This window comes from Cibotium barometz, chromosome 29 (assembly GCF_041138505.1).
Source record: "Cibotium barometz isolate CiBa-2024 chromosome 29, ASM4113850v1, whole genome shotgun sequence".
Lineage (NCBI taxonomy): Eukaryota > Viridiplantae > Streptophyta > Polypodiopsida > Cyatheales > Cibotiaceae > Cibotium > Cibotium barometz.
This window is the reverse complement of record NC_141074.1, coordinates 21,922,365-21,942,866: the sequence shown is the minus strand read 5'-3', so window position 1 is coordinate 21,942,866 and position 20,502 is coordinate 21,922,365. Positions and strand designations below refer to the sequence as shown.

The window sequence follows — 20,502 nt, the reverse complement described above, 5'->3', positions numbered from 1 at the left end:
TTTCCCTAGCTATTTTGCCTTTCTGACCTATGAAGTTTGGGATTAGATTGGTCCGCCGAGAACCAATGTTTGATAACATGGGCTCTTGACTGGTCGGTCATTACCTCTAGTATTAAAGGATATAATTTTGAAGGAGTTCATTTCTGACCTATGAAGTTTGGGATTAGATTGGTTCGCCGAGAACCAATGTTTGATAACATGGGCTCTTGACTGGTCGTTCATTACCTTTTTTAGTATTAAAGGATAAAATTTTGAAGGAGTTCATTTCTTTTGATTTTTGGGGATGGGCTTACCTTTGACCAAGGGTTGCTTTTCTGAAGCCAATGGGGAGGTCAATGCTTGCACCCAACTTGGATAGCCTCCTCTTGCTAGAAATGTTTAGCTGGTGCAAGGGTTTCCCTTTTGATGTGGGGGTGTTTTGACTAGGAGCAGGGTCCTTAGAAGGTGGAAGGGCTCCTCCTAGCAAATCTTCCTCTGCTGCTTGAGTGGGAATTTCAGCTCCTCCATCATCTCTCTAGAAGTCCATTTCATCTACTTCTCTTTCTAGATCTAAATCACCATCGGCTTCATTGAAGAACTGTGTGCCTTGAACAAAATCTCCATCTTGGGATTCCTCTTTGTTAGAACCTTCCTCAAGTTAAGTAGGGTTAGAGATTTCTTCAAGGAGGGGGGCAAATCAGTTTATTCATCAATTTACTGCTCATTTTTCAGTAGCTAGGATTACAGATCCTCAGGAGAGAGTCCACGTAGCGGCTCTCCACCTTACGGGTGAGGCAGTCACTTGGTGGCAGCATTGGTCTAGTCTTCATACAGACCAGACCACAGATGTCACAACTTTTAGTTGGGATACATTTGTTCATGTCCTAAAGGCTAGATTTCTCTCGCCCCAGTATATGACCGGCCTGGTAGATGAGGTTTATGGACTCAAAAAGAACGGGTCACCAGTGCTTCAGTTTTCCGAAAAGGTTATAACTTTAGCACAACAGTTAGGATTATCTGAGTAGGCCAAGATGGATCATGTCATTCATGGATTAGATCCCAACATCTGGTTCACAGTTCGTAACTTTTCCTGTTGCGTCCTCTTTTATGGGCTTGTTGAAAACCATCCTTCTTGTGAGACTGGGGATCTCAGTTGATTCCTTTTCAAGGGTTTGTTCCATTTTTGAGCGAACAGTTTCTAATGAAGTGCCCCTGCTTCCCACAAAGCATGCGTTAGATAGATTCTTATAAATAATGGGTTGTTGGATAGATTCTTATAAATAATGGGTTGTTGGATAGACATGTTGAAGCCCAAGTGGATCCCAGAAGCGTGGGAAGTTCCTTATTAACGTTAAGTTCAAGAAGAACCTAAGGATGCCATCTAGGATTTAAGTTAGTTTTGGATCTTTGGCCGAGGAGCTTTCTTAAGGGTTCCATTATGAGTTTGATTAGGGGATAGAGATGGAGGGGAAGGTCAAGGAGTATAGGGCTCATGGAGGGCTTGGGGAGTTCAACCAATATAGGGCTCTTGGAGGGCTTAGGCCCATGGGGAGAAAAAATTGAGGACCACCTAAAGTGTGAAAGAGGGAGTTCTTGATCATTCACTATCCAGTTCCTAGAGCGTTGAGGGTCATGCCTCGTCATGAAAGAAAAAACAGAAGAAGTTATTTGGAAGGTAATGGGTGTGCTGTACAAAGATGTCTCTAGTTGACCAGTTAGCCCCAATCCAAGACTTTAAGGTAATGGGTGTGCTGTACAAAGATCTCTAGTTGACCAGTTAGCCCCAATCCGACTTTAAGGTTTCAACTGGAGGGCGGGGGGGCCATCCTCGGGACTATTTGATCCCCTTTTTTCAAAGGGGATCAATGGCGGACATTGTCGCTCAAAAATCGAGGATCGGGGTGGGCCGTCGGATTTTTGTGATCCATGTGTGATCCCTGTGAAATCCAAGTGTGAACCCTGTGTGATCCCATCTTGTGATCACTTGGATTTCACAGGGATTACACAGGGATCACACATGGATCACAAAAATCCGACGGCCCACCCCGATCCTCGATTTTTGAGCGACAATGTCCGCCATTGATCCCCTTTGAAAAAAGGGGTGTCAAATAGTCCCAAGGGGGGGCCATGGCAAAGACCAATTAGAGCTCGTGTCAGGTGAGCATGCGACCACTCCTCCACCAACTCAGGTAGGAGAGAGATCGGTTGTAGGTCCTTGTCCATCTTTTTGTTCAACAGCTTCACGGCCTCCTTTCTCTTGAGATGAATTCCCATCTTCTCATTCTTCTTGTGGATCTTTGGGCAGTAGTGCAGGGCCTCCATAATTGCGCCGCTATTTCTGCCTCCTCCAACAGGAGTGCTTGCTTCCTTCTCAACGGGCTTTGATCGTGGCCTATTGTTTGTGAGAGGAGGAGGCTGGGGACGAAGCCTCTGGTTCGGCTAATCGAAGGCCTCTTGCATGCCATCGAGGAAGTAGGGTTCTGGTCTTTGTTGCGGGCGGAAAAGAGGGTTGAGCGAGGAGTGGCTCGCTTGCAGCGATAAACCGGTGCATGATGCAGGGCTGCATGTTGAAGGGAGTTTGGTTAGCTTTCCATTGGTGAGAGGGGCGGGCATCTGTTGTACGGCCGACGCGGTAGTCGAGAAACCAAGGCCCTACGCCTCTAGAGTGTCCCTTAGAGAAGTAATAACACTCGCGATGTCATCCGCTACGCACACACACTTAAAATATCGGCTACCTCTGCGAGTATTTTCTTATTTCATTGGGTATCACGTAATTCGATGAAGTGGGTCCTCGGTCCAGGTCTGGGTCATATGACTCAGCAAAGCGGCGGGGCCGCTGCGGTGGGGCACGGAAATCACAAGGGGCGTGATCCACGGAATCACAAAAGGGCACCACAAGGAGCGTGAGCCACGCTGGGGCGATAGAAACGGCCACTGGGTTGCAGTAACTCCGGACAGTGTGTCGGGCTGGTGGTTTATAGAGCCATCAGCCATGGCATGGAGACACTCGAGGATATTCCACGTGGCGATAATCTAGCGTCGGACGTCTTTTACCGCTTACCGGCGGGGCGGTCTTCGTTGAGGCTACCATCGCGTTATTTCCTCCCCCTTTCCCAACGTGCTACCTTAGCAGCTTTAGGTAGGCTATGCCCTCGAGCTGTGAAAACGCATATTCTCCAATTTCTCCTCCACCTTCGCGTCTTTACGCTGTTGTCTAGGATGGCCGTTTCGTAGCAGGGCAATAACCCCGGGCGTAACGATGGGAAACATCGTAAGCCTTCTCTCTAGGTTCTGCTCATTATTACGCGTTCGCCTGGCTCTGCCCCTTTTTAATTTATTGCAGATGGTTGTCAGGATTTAGGTTCTTGCTCGGAATGCTAACTTTTGTTGTGTGTTGGAGCAGGAATCAGGCGAGATTGGGAACTTCTGGGAGAATACAGTGGAAATTGGCAGGGGAACCGCTGGCAGCTACGATGAGAGGGACGATTACAGGCGCGACGAAGAGGAAGAAGAACGACGCTCAACAGCGCCCGCTTCTCCTGCTGTTGTAAGAGGAAGAGAAGAGGCAGTAGCAGCCACCCCAGTGGCTGAGCCAATAGTTGTAGATGCTCCCAGTGTAGTGGTGGAGGAAATTACCAGTGAAGCAGTTGCACCGCAGGATCAGGCCGTTGAAGCAAGCACCACCACCACTCACGATGTCAACATATCCAAGAGCCAGAAAACAAATCAGGTGGCACCGGAGGCGACCACGAAGGTAATTTACAGAATCATTATTTGTTTTGCGAGTTCCGTTTTCATGACTATAGGCTTTGTGGGGATGCTGTAATAAATCAAATTATGTTCCAGTCGGCCAGCGGTGGAACAACGGAAAAGGTGCGAGCGCTGCGCGTCCGCTTACCCTTTCGAGACGCGCCTTTCGCCGTGCTATTCGTGGCGCACTTGCTGCTGGTAACAACGGGCATCGTCTTCCTCAACATCGTGTACCTGAAGGACATGACCCAGAGGAAGCTCCACAACCTGGAGCGCTGGTTCCCACAGCTTGGCGCGGCCATTGTGACGGGCAGTGTCTTCGCTTCCGTCTGCCAGACCCTCTTCCGCCGCTACCCAATGCTTATGGCTCGTTCTATAGTGTGGGCGAGCTCTCTACTCACTTTCGGAGCTGCTCTCCTGCTCATCTCCACCAGTATACCGGCCAGTTTGGGCGTCGGAGTACTTTGTCTCATCTTCTCGATCTGCCAGAGTCTCTACGCTTGCTGGATTTCCAACAGGTACGTCCTTGTTATGCATAACTAGCCAATGTTTGGCCGCATTTTTTTCAACTTTTAATGCTTTTTCCCCAACAGAATCAACTATGCCGGTCACCTCCTCTCCTTTGCGCTCAACACGGCTAACAAAATACCAGGCACCTACCTTATCTCTTTCTGGGTGCTGCTTGTGGCCTCGGTGTGGCTGGTCTTCTGGAGCTTTGGGGTTGTGAGCGCGCTCAGCTTCCAGCTGGCGCCGCTGGTGGTGCTGGCCTTACTGGCTAGCATCGCCTGGACTCTGGAGACGCTGAGAAACGTGGTGTGCACCGCCACCGCTAGGGGCGTCGCCTCCCTCTATCTGGCCAGCGAAGGCGAGCCACACGTCAAGTGGGATCACTCTTTACATGCAGCCTTCACCAGATGGTTTGGCAGCATCTGCCTCGGATCCCTCATCGTTCCCATCCTCCATGTCCTCCGTGTTGTGGTAAGTGGGATCCCGCACCATCACTTCTTTTTCTTGAACATTACCATATTTATCTATAGTCAGGACTTTTCTTGCTATTCTTGACCCTGTTCCCGTTGAAGCCATTGTTCCACAGTAAATGCCACACATTGCTCTTTAGCTAAAAGGGTCTTCAATGGCCGGGCCGTGCAAGTTGCCCTTGCATTGAATGCATGCTTTTTGTGTAGCTTCCAAGTTCCCACGCTATTCCCCTGAAGTTTTTGGCCAACTTTACAGTGCAATTCTCTAATGGGTCATTTTTGGCACAGTTAGAGCCAAGTTCTCTGACACATCCCAGGCCCATGGGAAAGGCCTATAAGGTAAGGTTGGATCCAGGTTGCAAGTTGCAATTTGTTTTCTGTTTCAATGGTAAATTGTGATGTTTTTGCTAACATAAGGTAAGGCAAGGGGCAAGGGTTGCAAACTGAGATCTGCCGTTAATCGCCATACATTTCATAACCCACTTCGGGCTGCCATTCACAGGCACGGGGCCTCAACAGGATCCATGGAGACAATGAGTTTATGTTCTCATGTGCTGATTGCTTTTTCAAAGTCACCAACAATTTTGCGAAGTATGCCAACAATTGGGCTTACGTCCAGGTATCCTGACCAGCTCCTCAGAAGACTCCTGTTTTGTCTTCGTATTGATTATAAGGAAACCACCTCGTCATTAAGTCTAAATAGTGATTTGCCCATTTTTTTAATGACCTCACTCACATGGCAGGTGGCTGTTCACAGTAAAACTTTTGTAAAAGCATCCAAAGATACCTTCAGCCTATTCAACAGCAAGCGGCTGGACATTGTCATCGACACAGACTTGACAAGTTCTTTCTGTGTACTTAGCGGAATATCGGGAGGCATGCTATGTGTCCTAGTCAGTGGTGGATGGACTTTTGGGACTCATAAGGCCCTCACCTCATCTGTTTCAGTTGTGGCGTTCTTCATCGGCTACTTTTTGGTGAGTTCTATGACTGCGGTTTTGTCAAGTGTTTTGTTACTCTTTGATCAATGCTACAAAGTTAATCCCACGAAGTTCATGTGCCAAGTCAAATATTTGTGCAAGCTACATTCTCTTTGAAGGGATGTAGAAGTCTGTAAAAGGTAAGATGAGTCTGGCTGCATTGTGGTGATGTCCATTGGTCAGAATTTGATAAGTATCAGAATCAGAGTGGGATGGTCATTGTTGTTTTTTTTTTCCGGTAAAGAGATCCTTCTATTGGTTACCAAAAAGAACAGCCATGTAGGCTAAGTACAAACTCAGCTCTGTAGAGGGAGCGATAATCAAAATCACCAAAAAAGGGCTCTCCTCCCCCAGGTTGGTCCCTCTAGGGGGAGGAGGCTACCTCATACAATGTGTTTGGGGGGAGGGGGATTGGTGGTATATAATGCTAGGTGGGCTCACCACCATTGTTAGTGAGAAACATGCCATGATGCCAAGTCTGCAGGAAGGCCTCGTGGTGTTTCCGCATGGGATCAGAGTCACCCTAAAGCTTCCTTGAGTGTCCAGGGAGGGTGTGAATGATATCGAGCCATATGCTCCAGATGGACTTTGTTGGTGGGGTGGGGGTGCCCTCAATGGCCTTGCTACAACGAGCTTGCAAATATGCCACGCAGCAATAGTGCTGCAAAGCTCCCATCTTTGGCAAGAGCTTGGAGTCTAGTGAATTGAAGAGGGAACCGGAACTAGAGCTTTTGAGATCTGATGATGAGCAACCTGTAGTGTGAGTCTCCCACCATTCTCCTCATATGCCTGGCTGCCTCAGCCTCGGTGGCCCAAGCAACTGTGCCCCAAGTAATTGCGCGGGGGGAAGCCCAAGCCATAGTGAAGATGCGGAGAATGAGCGGGTGGCCCTCCCATAACCATAACTGCCAAAAGCCCTCCTTGGCCACCTTGGCCGTTGGAGGGTCGATGAACTAACCATGCTCGTGGAAACGTGTGGCATCCGCATTCTCTGCAGTGTGTTCGTTGAGATCCTCAGAAGGAGACTCTCTACTAATGTCCAGTGTCTACCATGAGGTCCGATATGTTGAAATTAGAGCATTGTGATGAGCTATGGTGGATCAAACACTAGAATCAACATCATTAACAAGTGATTAGCAAATAATTAAGACGTAATTAGTGGGTAATTAACAAATAGATTAATGTAGGCATGGATACTCAAAAACCAGCAAATTCTCATTAGGCCAATGCCTGAATTTATAGTGTTTACATCCAAGCATCAAATCCCACTGATTTCTCCTTGATTCACTCCACCTCTCCCAGAATATCTCCACCTCTTTTCCTTGATTCTCTCCATCTCTCACTTTTCCCAGAATATCTCCACACTTCCTAAATCTTCTCATGCTACCCTTTATTCTCTCCCAGGAGATTCTTCTCACCTTTTCACAGGTTCTTTCACATTTACACATCCTCTTTTACAGCCTCTAACCAAGGGCTTGTTCCCGCACACACCCTATTCACTTGTATTTTTAACACGATAGAATCAATGAGGAAGGCTGAACTCTCGTCAGTACCATGCATTGTCAAAGGTATGTCATGTCTGGTGAACACTCCCAACCATTGCGGCAGTGGGGAAGGAGGGTCTGGGATTGGGGTAAGCCACTCTGGGGGAATGGAAGAGTCGATGTCAAGGCTAAGTCCATCCCTGCCTCGTATCCCACAGCGAGGCTTCTTGGGACCTGTACCTCTCTTGTCTGATCTCGAGAAGCTCAGACTCTGCGGGCTACACTTGATCTTCGGTAAGTGCCATGGATCTTGTACTTGTACAGCCAAAATCAGCTCCTCCCAAGCCGAGTACTTCGTGCCTTCTCCAAGTATGTCCTCCAACGCCCCTAACATGTTAAAATCATGTGGGAGGGACTGACGGACGTGCTCCAAAAAGTGGCTTTGCTTGCAGCGGTGTTCGGAGATTGGAGTGTAGAGATTAAGGAAACCTACTTTGTCCTCTCCAATCCTAATGATCACCCATTGCGCTTTCCTTGTGGTTATTGAGACAGAGATGCATATCCCACCTTGGATCCCAAGGGGCCAAAGGCATGGGACCAGAAGGTGTGGCTTTTGCCCTGGAGAATCTTCTAGCATGTGCAGGTGTGTCTCTCGGTGAGATGGTGCTCGTGTAGGAAGAGTATGCTAATAGGAACATCGACTACGGCGCGGGGAAGCTCCTCTCAGAGGACGGTCCACCCAAACCTTGAATGTTCCATGATACAATCCGCATATGTAACCATGGTGGGAGGCGGAACGGTCAGAACTGCTCTTCACTTTGAGAGTCTTGGGCATGGGCTTGGATGGTGAGTAATTATAATCTGTTCTAGGGCGAAGTGTAATGAAGTAGATTTGGTATGCACATGCACATGGGGGATGGGGCTTAGGCACTTGGGACTTAGGGTCATTTGAATGTGTACTTTTGGGGGCCTTGGCTATATTATGCATAGGGCTCATGGACATTGTACCTTTTATCATCTTTTGACATATGTCTATTACATCTTCTTAGAGCTTATGCCCAAGCTTTCATGGCTGATTCATGGCAGTTTTTCCATGTTTAGGTACTACTTCCTAGGATGAGTGGGACGTCTGTACTTCATGCTAATGAGTGCAATCCTTAGGTTCCCTTCATTGCATTGGTATCTGAGCTCTTGGCTTAGATCTTGATGCTTTGATTAGGGAATGCTTCATCCATTTTCGGATTAGTGTTTTTACACGGTTTTCAGATTTTTTGTTGATTTTGTTTTCAATGGACTAGTAATGGGATTAGTGATAATCAATTTTAACACAATTTTCAAATTTGCTATTTTCTTGATTTGAGAGGATTAGCATGAGATTTGTGTGTCAATCATTTTTGGATTTGTATTAATCATTGTTTTCAAAAATCCTAATCCACTCTAAATCTTGATAATATTAAATTTCTTGAAGTTCTTAATCTTATTGATTTTCTTGATTTTAGAGTTCAATTTTACAATCATTTTCAATATGAATTTTCTTGAAATTTGTTGCTAAACCATCTTGATTAGAACCTTTTTTTAATCAATCTACACATAAAGTCTAGTTTTCTTCATCATTTGCCTAGATCTGGGGAATCTTGGTAGTTTGGGAGAACGTGTTGGTTGGCGTGCAAAATCTTTGTGCAGTTTTCAAGAAAGTGTGCAGAATACAATTCTGTGTAGAAGTATTGGTGCAGAGTGTTGCAGTTTGCAGATTCCAGAAGAGTTTGTAGACAGAGTTGTGTAGACCACAATTTACAAAGATTTTGATACAGATTCCAAAGACAAGTGTGCAGATTTGATCAAGGTATGTGTGCAGACTACTAATTGCAAAAATCTTGGAACTATTTACAACAGTTTGGTTGATTCTTGATCAAGGTTGATTAAGAGCAAGTGTTTCTTGTTAATCTTGGTGAAAATAATCATAATCCTGAGAAATTTTGAAGTAAATACAGCCAAAAAGTGCACTGAGAAACAATTTTGCAAGCTACATTATGGGCAGAGTAGTGTTTGATGCATTTTAATCAAGAAAATGTATGGAATAGAGTCTATTACAAATCTATGTAAAGAACACATAGGTGATATCTTGGTGCAAAAGAACGCAAACTTAACAGTTGTGTGCAGAGAGTGTGAATGCATTACAGATTCGTGCAAGCATGTGTGCAGAAAGCTTTTCATTGATTTCTTGATGTATGTATACGAGTGGTGTAAGAGGAATCAAAAAGGGACTTCACAAGCAAGAAGTCAAGTGTAAAGGCAGGGAGTTGCAGATGCATTGAAAACGATCTTGCTGTATTTAAGGTAGTAAACAGTGGATGCAAGGCAGTAAACAATATTGATTAAGACTGTTACTGGTCATGCTGTTGCTTTGATGCAAGGAAGGACAACATCACTATACAGATTGCAGAATTATTAGTGTTGGTCTATGTGCAAAGGGAAATCCAAGGGACTGTGGTTCAACAAGGCAACATCACAACTCCTACTGCTCATACTCAATCCACGTGACAATTCACCTTAATCTGTATTTTCTATGCTTCATTCACATCATTCTGACACCTTCCTTTGTCCACAATTCACCAAAATCCTATGTACATTGCTTATGCTGCTTAATATACATCACTATCATCATCAATCAGAGTTCAGTTTCAACCAAGCATTGAGCTCTCTAAGTCCAACATACAGTACACATAGGCCATGCAGGACAAAATGGGAAAATCTTGGATCTAGTTCAGTGTTGAAACCACCTCATGTTTGGCTTTACACCAGGCGTGGCTCACAACGAACTGCTCAACCTTTTCTCACATGCATCACACTCACCATAGGACATCACCATGCATCCCCAAAAAATTAATAGAGTTTGTAGCTTTCTTCACAGAAATTGCATAGCTATACAACAATAGCCAGCCATTGTGGAAGTCAAGCAACATCAAGGTTTCATTTCAAGTAGCGGTTTCAAGAAAAAGAATTAAACACCATCAATCACTGTTGATACAGTCAAAATCAAACACTAAATCAAGAAGGACCTTATTCAAATGTAGTGCAGTTGATCTTTGACACTACCCACAATGTTTGGGATATTGGTTGTTGAAGCAATACAGATCATTAATTGATCTGCATGCAAAAGAAGTTTGCAGTTGGCTAAGGAGGATGCAGGACGTGTTAATTACTCTCAAACATCTCGAAAGAAACTAAGCCTATGCTACTAGCATGTCTATGCTGGTAATGATCTGCATGCAAAAGAAGTTTGCAGTTGGCTAAGGAGGATGCAGGACGTGTTAATTACTCTCAAACATCTCGAAAGAAACTAAGCCTATGCTACTAGCATGTCTATGCTACCAGCAGACATGCTAACTGTGTTTTAAAAAAAGGACATGCTAACTGTGTTTTAAAAAAAGCAGAAAAAGCAACAAGCTATGACATAGCCGACAAGGATTACACAGATCCAAGCAACTTGATAAATTTTGTTGAAGCCTAACATAAAAAAACAGTCAAGCATTGGACACATCAAAGGAGCTTCAACACATGGAAGGAGCTCAAGTGCACAATTTATAACCAAAGGGCTTTCTAAGAACTAAGCTTCTCAATTTTCTCTTTAGGAAATTCAGCTTGAGTTGAAACTGAAGCAGCTTAATGTCCTTACTCTGGCAGTGACAACTAGGGCAAACAATCATCTCTAAGGAAAGATTCACAACGTTCGTGACACGCTCACATGATCACAAATTTGTGACCAAGGGCTTACAGAAAATAGGAAACTAAGAAGAAGAAGACCTACACCAAACCCAAAAGATCAAGCATAAGAAGAAAAAGGTGAAGCTTGTGGTGCTCTAGCTCTACAAGGTTGACAAATTCTGGTAAGACAGTACCTGCACAAGGAGTGTTCCAATGCTGATCATGGAGCTAGAACCTTCGTGACGAACCACCATGACCGCCATTACTGTGGCAAGTGTGGCTTGAACTATGTCACACCTACTTTCCCATCCATATTTTGTCCAACCCATCAACCTTCCATTCCACACTCTTCCTTTTTTTTTTTTTGACCAACCCATTATTCCTTTTGTCCACATCTACTTGGGCCTTACGGACATTTCACACACAATGTGCTTTGTTGGTATTTTGTTGGGTTTATTGACACGCTATGTGACATTAGTGCATTCGTATAATCCTTGTTCACACACGAGCACACTTGGAGAGGTGTTCATACGCTCCGTGCTTTTATGGGCTTGTTCACATACCTTAGCGCATTGTGGACTTGTTTCACACACTTGGAGATTTTCTAGCCTTTGTTCGCATGCTTTGTGCTTATTGGGTGTGTTCATGCTCAGCTATGGGTTACTTTACTATTTTTACCCTTCTTTGTTGGGTAGGAGGAAAGCTAGCCTGCACACACATACACATACACATGCACACAACCTCAAGCACAGAGAAACGTGAGAGTGCTGGAAAAGATGTACTCTATGATATAATGAAAGTACAATGTCAGTACATAAAGTAGCCTAGGGCAAGGTGCCCAACACACATAAGTGTGTTCACACGAGGAAAAAACCTGTGTCCAGTTAACAGGGAAAAAGTGCTCGTGAGTAAGCTGTGTTCACACCTGAACTAGTCGTTTGCCAATGCATAGTGCTCGGACAATGCATGAATCTGCTCAACTGGGAAACAGCATACTGTATGTCCAAACGAGTAGAGCATAAGTAGATAAGGCATCCCACAGCTTGCTGATAGGTGGCAACATCAAAGGGCTCACCAGCATGCTCAAGTGACAGTTTTAGACCTGGTTCCATAGGAGTAGAAACAGGTTTACAATCTGTCATGTGAAAACGCTCAAGGAGCTGCTCAACATATCTGCATTGAGATAACATGATACCACCCTCAAAAGGTATAAACTGTATGCCCAAATAGTAATGTAAATGCCCCATGTCTGTGACATCAAATGCATGCTGCAAATCAGCTTTAAAAGCTGAAATATCACCCTCTTCAGGGCCAGTGACAAGCATGTCATCCACATAAAGAATAAGGATGAGAACATTGTTCCCAATGTGGCGTACATAAAGTGTACTATCAGCTACACTATTCCGAAACCCTTTGGCAGTCAAGTATGTATGAATTTTGTGGTGCCAAGCACGAGGGGCCTGTTTAAGACCATACAGTGCTTTATGTAAACGGCATACTTTATTTTCTGCACCTTTTTGAACAAAGCCAGGAGGCTGAGACACATAAACTTCCTCCTGCAAATCGCCATTCAAAAAAGCAATTTTAACATCCAACTGATGTACATGCCACTGCTTGTGGGCAGCCAATGCAATAACAGTACCTATGGTAGTCATACGTGAAGTGGGAGCAAAGGTCTCCTCATAGTCAATGCCATCACGTTGGGCATACCCTTTGGCGACCAAGCGAGCCTTATGGCGATCAACTTAACCATCAGGCTTACGCTTAAGTTTGAAAACCCATTTTGTGCCAATAGCACACTTGCCCGGGGGCAAGTCACATAACTCCCAAGTACCCTTTTTGTCAATGGAGTCTAACTCTGAACGCATGGTTGCCACCCAATGGTCATCCTCCAATGCATCAACATGAGAAATGGGTTCCTCATTACAAGCGGTGGCAACGAGAGTTGTATCCACATAATGTGAAGATGCATGGCGAGAAGTAGCACGTGTACGACCTGGCATAAATGTAGACTGTTTGCTATCACGCAAAGTGTCAACCAGCCATCTAGGAACAATTTTTGACTTCCTAGTATCTGCATCTTCCTCTGCCAATGCATCACCCAAGGTATCTTGATGAATTTGAGGCATTTCAGGATCAATTTGGGGCAAGTTCAGCTGCTGATTTTGCTGGTTTTCAGCAGGCATAGGTTGCTGTAAATGAGCTGAAATTGGTTCTACATTGTCCACATTTGAATTGAATAAAGGCAACAAAGTATCAAAGACATCTTCTGGCCCAATAGACGGCTGTTTGGTACATGAGACAAGTGGTTGAGATGCATATTCGTCAAAGATAACATCTCTTGACACAATGATCTTGCCTGTATTAGGCACATAGAGTTTGTATCCTTTACTCTCAGTACTATAACCAATGAAAATGCATTTGATTGCCTTTGCATCAAGCTTATGTCTTTGTTGTGTGGACACATGCATATATGCCAAACACCCAAAGACTCTCATATGAGTCACCAGTGGAATCCTGCCATTCCATGCTTCATAGGCAGTCTTAGATTTCAAGGCTTTAATGGGGCAACATTTAAGCACATAATTGGCACACATAACCGCCTCAAGCCAAAACTTACTGGGCAGATCCTTGCTTTTGAGCATGCAACGTGCCATCTCCATGAGTGTACGATTACGTCTCTCTGAAACTCCATTTTGTTGAGGAGTATAGGGGGTAGTACACTGATGAGAAATACCATGTAACTGCATATAAGCTGTGAACTCATTTGACAAATATTCCCCCCCTCGATCTGTACACAATGTGACAAGCTTGTGTCCACAAGCATTTTCAGCCATGGGACGGAAGTCTCGGAAAGCTGCAAAGGCACCTGACTTCATTTTTAAACCATACACGCAACAAAACCGAGTGTAGTCATCAATGAACGTGATGAAGTACAAGTGTCCTCCAAAAGATGGAGCCCTCATGGGGCCACAAAGATCACTATGAACAAGCTGTAATGGTTGGACAGCCCTCATAGCCCCATCTTTAGGAAAGGAATTCTTGTGCATCTTTCCAAGGATGCATCCCTCACATACATGCTTGAAGGGAACCTGCATAGGAGGAAGCTCATGCACCATACCTTGCTTCTGCAAGCGTACAAGAGATGGGAAGTTCAAGTGACCAAACCGAGCATGCCATAACTCAGTGTCACTCATCACACGGGATGTGGAGGCAATCATAGCATCATGAGAATAAGTACTCTTGTCATACATATCAAGCTTATACAAGCCACAGCATAATGTCCCAGAAAGCATAAGAGAAGCTGAATCTCTGCTGTCATACACTGAGCAACAATGATCAGAAAACTAAACCTTAAACCCAGATAATGCAAGGACTGAAACAGAAATGAGATTCTTCTTAATGCTTGGTACATATAAAGTGTCACAAAGAGTAAAGCTATCCCCATCACATGCTGTTAGCTCCACATTGCCAATGCCTTTAATGGAGTAAGAGGCATCATTGGCACACATAACTATGCCACCTGGAGGTGAATCCTGCAAATTGGCAAAGAGATCTCTGCAAGAAGTGATGTGCTTAGAAGCACCACTGTCAAAGTACCAATCTCCAGCTGAGATAGACATACAAGAAGCAGGCAAACTGCATGTAACCACTAATGCATATCCCTCATGAGCAAAGTTTGCCTCTTCTTTAGTGTCCACAGTAGCAGCCAAACCTTGCTGCTTCTTTTTCTTTTCACTCTCAATGCGCTTCTTACATTCCTCAATAAGATGGCCAGGTTTTCTACAATAGTTGCATCTCTTCTTTTTCTTGTTTCGATCAAAGGCACCAAATGCTTGATCAGCAGAAAGGATAGTGGTCCTATTAGAACGAGACTGCTCCTCGTGCACTAAGAGAGTCAGCAACTCATCAAAGGTATACAAGTTTGGATTACCCTTCATGAGTAGACGAAGAGTAGTAGCAAAACCTCGATAGGATTCTGGCAAACCCTGAAGCACTGTAGATACAAGTGAACCATCTGGAATGACCTCATCAATATTGATGAGCTGCTCTCGCAAATCCTTGATGCGGGTAAGGAACTTGTCCATTGAGTCACCCTCATCCATATGCTCAGACTCAATCTTCTTGCGAAGATAGGCAACACGGGCCTCATTGTGCGAACCTGATACAAAGAAGCAAGTACATCCCATGCACCCTTAGAAGAGGTGCATGAACAAATGTGCGGTATAACCTGCCTTCTGCGTGAGAGGGCAATCAAAGCATGTGCCTGAGTGAGCATCCTTGGCATCCCATCTGAGCTGTTCTGGAGTGGGTGGCAAAGGTGCAGAAGATGTAGCACCACCTGAAGATACATCATCACCTACATCCATGGTTCTTGAAGTACTTGCTGCTCGTGCAAGAGCAATGGGCCTGACATCAGCCCTTGATACATAAACCCACAAATTCTTTGCAACAAGTACATGTTTCATCATGTATGCCCACATAGGATAGTTGGTGCCATCCAACTTATCCTCAACGGAAAGCATACCAAATAAATCACCAGTATTCCCAGACATGGTGGTCACAAGTGTGTTCAAACAAGTAGTAATGTTGCAATAATGCTGTAACTCCCAAAAAATTTGGAGGAAATGCTCCAATGCCAACCAAATGTGCTTGCAATACCCAAAATTGCCTGCAAATAGTGCCAATTTCTGCGAAATCGAGTCAATTTCTGCAAAATCCCCAAATTTGTAGTGCAATTACGCACCAAATCTGCTGAAATCAATGCCAATGTGTGCCAATGTTGCAATTGTAGGCTCATTGGTGAAAAGCCCCAAAAATAATGTAGTTAATTTGCTAATTTTCTAGCAATTTCTGAATTTTTAAAAAATTGCAAAAAAAATTAGTAAGAAAATTACTGAGGTTGTAGTGAGCAGCAGTACGGGCATGAGGCAACAGTACGGGAAACAGGTACAGTTGGCAGCGGCGCAGATCTAAGGCGGCGAAGTGCAGGGCGGCGCAGATATGGGGCGGCGAAGTGCAGGGCGGCACACAACACGTACAGACGGGCGGCACAGGTACAGTGGGGCGGTTGTAGTCGGGCAGCAGGTACAATAGGCGAGGGTAGGGCGGCGCAGTATAGCACAGCTGGTACAGTCGGGCGGCGGTGGCGCTTGTACGGCGCAGTTGGTACAGGCGACTAGCAGCAGCTGGTACAGTCAACGGGCAGCAGGTATAGGCGCTTCAAGGAGGGGCGTGCAGCACAACAGGTACAGTGTTCAGTGCAGTAAGCAACAAAACCCTAGCCCTAATGTTGGGAGGGTAGCAGGGTGTAACCCTAAACCTAACCCTAACTAGGCTCTGATACCAATGTTGGGTAGGAGGGAAGCTAGCCTGCACACACATACACATGCACACAACCTCAAGCACAGAGAAACGTGAGAGTGCTGGAAAAGATGTACTCTATGATATAATGAAAGTACAATGTGAGTACATAAAGTAGCCTAGGGCAAGGTGCCCAACACACATTAGTGTCTTCACACGGGGAAAAACCTGTGTCCAGTCACAAGGAAAAAGTGCCCGTGAGTAAGCTGTGTTCACACCTGAACTAGCCGGGAGTGGCCATGACCAACATTCTTATGATTGACACACTACACATAATTTTCGTCATTGATGTTACTTCATTTCTCTATCAGATCCTAATCATAGGGCTTCCCCATGCACTATTATCATGGCTCTACGCTCGTTATCATGAGTTGCCACTTGGTGTTGAGGACCACATATCATCACCTGCATTCACACATACCTTCGGCACATCGAGGCTTAGACCTCTACATCCTCATGCAACGATTTCTCGCTATGACGAGGCGGCGTACTCGTGCCATAGTTGGATGTTCGAGCTTGTGGGTTTGATGCTAGTCACTGGCGGCATTTGTTTGATGAGAGGGAGGTTTGTGCCAGATGGTTTAGATCCACATGGTCCACAAATGGTGACTTTATCGTTTCATTGCTTGGCTACCTTGATACGGAGGGTGCAACATTGTTCGCATGGGACGAGGCTTCTTTCGGCCTACTCACATGAGTCACTTTTTGAGCCACCATGATTATGTTCCATAGGATGCAGACTACACCGACATGGGTTCAGATGATGATGATGATGTATTGTACACTCATACACATGATGATGTATCGCACACACATGCACATGATCATGATATATGTGATAATGATGCGAGTTAGATCATGTGGGCATGATCTTGAGGGCTGAGATGGCAGCGAGCACACCGAGCATCGACACTTCTATGCCTATATTCTTTCCTACGGATCATGTGGACACTAGCACCACATAGAAATCTTTTTCATTGCTTGATCTCTCCCAAATCCTCAAGAGTTCGTCATAAATACTTTCCACTGGACATTTGAGCTCCAAAGCTCACTTTTGTGTCCAAGCAAACGTCTCGAGTGTCTGGACCATGCTACGAACACTTGGTTCTCTATACTGGATAATCCCCCATTCCCAGAGCTTATACATTCTTGATCTTTTGGACATCCAAAGCCCATCCACACACATGAATTATGGAGATATCCAAAATGGTGACATCCCCCGAGCTTCATAAAAGTTGTCCTCAACTTTAAAGCTTCAAACCATATATCAAGATATAACCATGTCCCAAAATAAATAGGCAAGAATTCCGTGGAAGAAATGCTAGACATAGGCACAAGAGCCAAATGTGTCTCCATAACCAATATCAATGAGATAATCATATGCATAGGAAACGCGTTTCCTACAGGGAAGGAAACGTGGAAGGAAACATGTTTTTTTCAAGCAAACTTTTTGACATTTTTTTTTTGCCCCAAATCTAATTGTGCGACTCTTTTGATAAAGTTTTTTCTGGCTTCCGTGTGCCGCTTTCCCTCATCATGGCTGATGTATTTTGTATTTTTTATGGGCATTGGGCCATGACTATTGATTCATCATGATTTATGTGACATGAACACTTCAATCTTATAAGTTTTAACCTATTTAGTGTCATGTATGGTTTTTTTTTGTGGCATGGAATGATGGATGATTGAATCATGGATCATGGATAGTGGACCATGGTCTTTGAATCATGATCATTTGACATTGATGATGAATGATTATATGGTTTTTGTTATTTGTGATTCAAAGACTGGAGGCTTCAAATTGATGTTTCCATGTATTCTATGCATTTAGTGTTATTTTTACATATTTTATACAGTATATATTTGAAATTTTGTACATGCAAAAACCTGTATGTAGGAAACTTGTAGGAAACTTTGGGCTGATTTTACGAAACCCGTTTGAAACTTTTAGGAAACCCGTTTCAAACAAGCCCCTAACTACTATGATCATATGCCAATGAAAATCGCCAACCACGTGCTAAGGCACTCAAACAAGTGCCATACACAAGAAACTAGTGCCTCACACAGAAACATGTGCTATGCACACAAACTTGTGCCATTCTAGAGCACAAACCATAGTTACAAAAAAGCTGGCTCTCCATAGTTCTGGCAATCCTTTCTCCCAATCCCGACGGTCCTCATGTTCTCCCACACAATCACTTTGATCAATGAGCCTGGTGTGGAAACAACACTCACTCCACAATCCTGACACGAATCCACTTGTATGGTGGAGTGTTCATTGAATTGCCCTCTCACAATCCCAACACGAATCCACATGTATGGTGAGATGACAATGAACCTCTTGGCATCCTTGGCGTCCTTGTGGAGAGAGTGTGATTCCGATATGGCTGAAAAAAAATCCATGTCCCAAATAAATTGGCGAGACTAAATAAGTCTCCACAATACCAATATAAAAATCATATTTCAAGTAAACGGGCAAGACAAAACAGTACCATAAGTCCATATATTATAATCATGTCCGAAGTAAATGGGTGAGACAAATTAGTCCCATAAGTCCAAATGTCATAATCATGTCCGAAGTAAATGGGCGAGACAAATCAGTCCCATAAGTCTAGATTCCAGTCTATTGACAACTGGCTAGACATAGTCCCCTACCAACAAGGTGTCAGTCCACATGACGCTTGGTGTAGACATAAGTCCCGTGCCAACTTGGCGTCATGTCCATTGCACTCCATGTTGGTACTCTGACTGGATGAGAGTTGATATTGTGCTTTTTCTTTCTATCTTTAGCGGTGCATTTGCCCTATTAACTACTTATTTGCTGTACTAATTCTTTCTATTTGCTACTTCCCTTAGTGCTAGGCTTCATTATGGCTGAGTCTACCGTGCATCTCCGGAGGTTTGATAGAAACTCAGTACGAAGGGCTTTGTGTGAATATATGCTCTTATGTGTGTGTGTGTGTGTGTGTGTGTGTGTGGAGTGCATGTGTGAGGTGCGTGTGTGAGAGCATATCTTGATACAGAGTTCTACACCCACTATTGGGCACTGATGATGTTAGTGGGGATGTCGTAGTATCTAGTCCATACTATGCATAATGGAGTTGATAGTTATATAGTCTTGTGGGTTGACTACCATGAGTATATAACATGCACGTTTCTAAAAGGTGAATGTGGGCATGTTCCTAGATTATCTAGGTATATAATTCAGCCGTATTAGCGGACATGTAGATTTCACATTGTGAAGTTTTCGTCCGAGTTGCGGCCAATTGATATTGTGCTTATTCTTTCTATCTTTAGCGGTGCATTTTCCCTATCAACTACTTATTTGCTGTACTAATTCTTTCTATTTTCTACTTCCCTTAGTGCTAGGCTTCACTATGGCTAAGTCTGCCCTTGCCCTGCATCTCTGGAGGTTTGATAGAAACTCAGTACGAAGGGCTTTGTGTGAATATATGCTCTTATGTGTGTGTGTGTGTGTGTGTGTGTGTGTGTGTGTGTGTGTAGTGCGTGTGTGAGAGCATATCTTGATACAGTGTTCTACACCCACTATTGGGCACTGATGACGTTAGTGGGGATGTCGTAGTATCTAGTCCATACTATGCATAATGGAGTTGATAGTTATATAGTCTTGTGGGTTGACTACCGTGAGTATATAACATGCACGTTCCTAAAAGGTGAATTTGGGCATGTTCCTGGATTCATCTAGGTATATAATCACTTGTAGGCATAGATAGCCTTGACCCTGGTGTTCCTTAAGCATTTCTGCTACACATAGTTTATAGGCATTTCAGCCACCAATAGTTTGTAGGCATTTTGTAATCCATCCCAATAAAGGGAGCCATGAAAAAAATTCATCCCATTAAAGGGAGCCATAAGTCCATAAAGTCATCAAACTGAAGAATGCCAAAGATGAGCATACATACATACATACATACATAGATACATACATGTATGTATGTATGTATTATGCATAACCATTTCATATATTGTAGTACTCGAGCATCGTGTTCACAATAGAGATGACCTCTAGGCTTCTGAGCCATGAAAAGACATTCAAGAAAAAATACAACACTTCTCCTTGCATTTACACACAAGGGTTAGGTGTTCAAGACATATAAATCGTGAAGAATAAAAAAGTTATAGCTTTGTAACTGTGACTTGGTTGAACACAATGCTAATCAATACACTTAAATACACTAAGATTTGAAGGACACTTGCTCATATACAAGAAGTAAATTGCTGAATTGACAAGAGACACACAAT

The 20,502-nt window shown here is 44.1% G+C and overlaps 1 protein-coding gene across 3 annotated transcripts in view; it reads left to right on the top strand.

Moving 5' to 3' along the window:
- The first annotated feature begins 3,038 nt into the window (after positions 1-3,038).
- LOC147621958 (protein PNS1-like) overlaps positions 3,039-20,502 on the top strand; it is a 34,489-nt gene continuing 17,025 nt past the window's right edge. The window contains exons 1-7 of one of the 3 annotated variants that reach the window (XM_086822976.1): positions 3,059-3,250; positions 3,383-3,733; positions 3,826-4,247; positions 4,323-4,707; positions 4,995-5,045; positions 5,209-5,325; positions 5,450-5,683. In XM_086822976.1, coding sequence (XP_086679102.1) covers positions 3,239-3,250; positions 3,383-3,733; positions 3,826-4,247; positions 4,323-4,707; positions 4,995-5,045; positions 5,209-5,325; positions 5,450-5,683 — 1,572 coding nt within the window. In that variant the 5' untranslated portion in view covers positions 3,059-3,238. Of the gene's footprint in view, positions 3,251-3,382; positions 3,734-3,825; positions 4,248-4,322; positions 4,708-4,913; positions 5,046-5,208; positions 5,326-5,449; positions 5,684-20,502 lie in introns of all 3 variants that reach the window. The other 2 variants (XM_086822975.1, XM_086822977.1) reach the window with 2 other exon arrangements.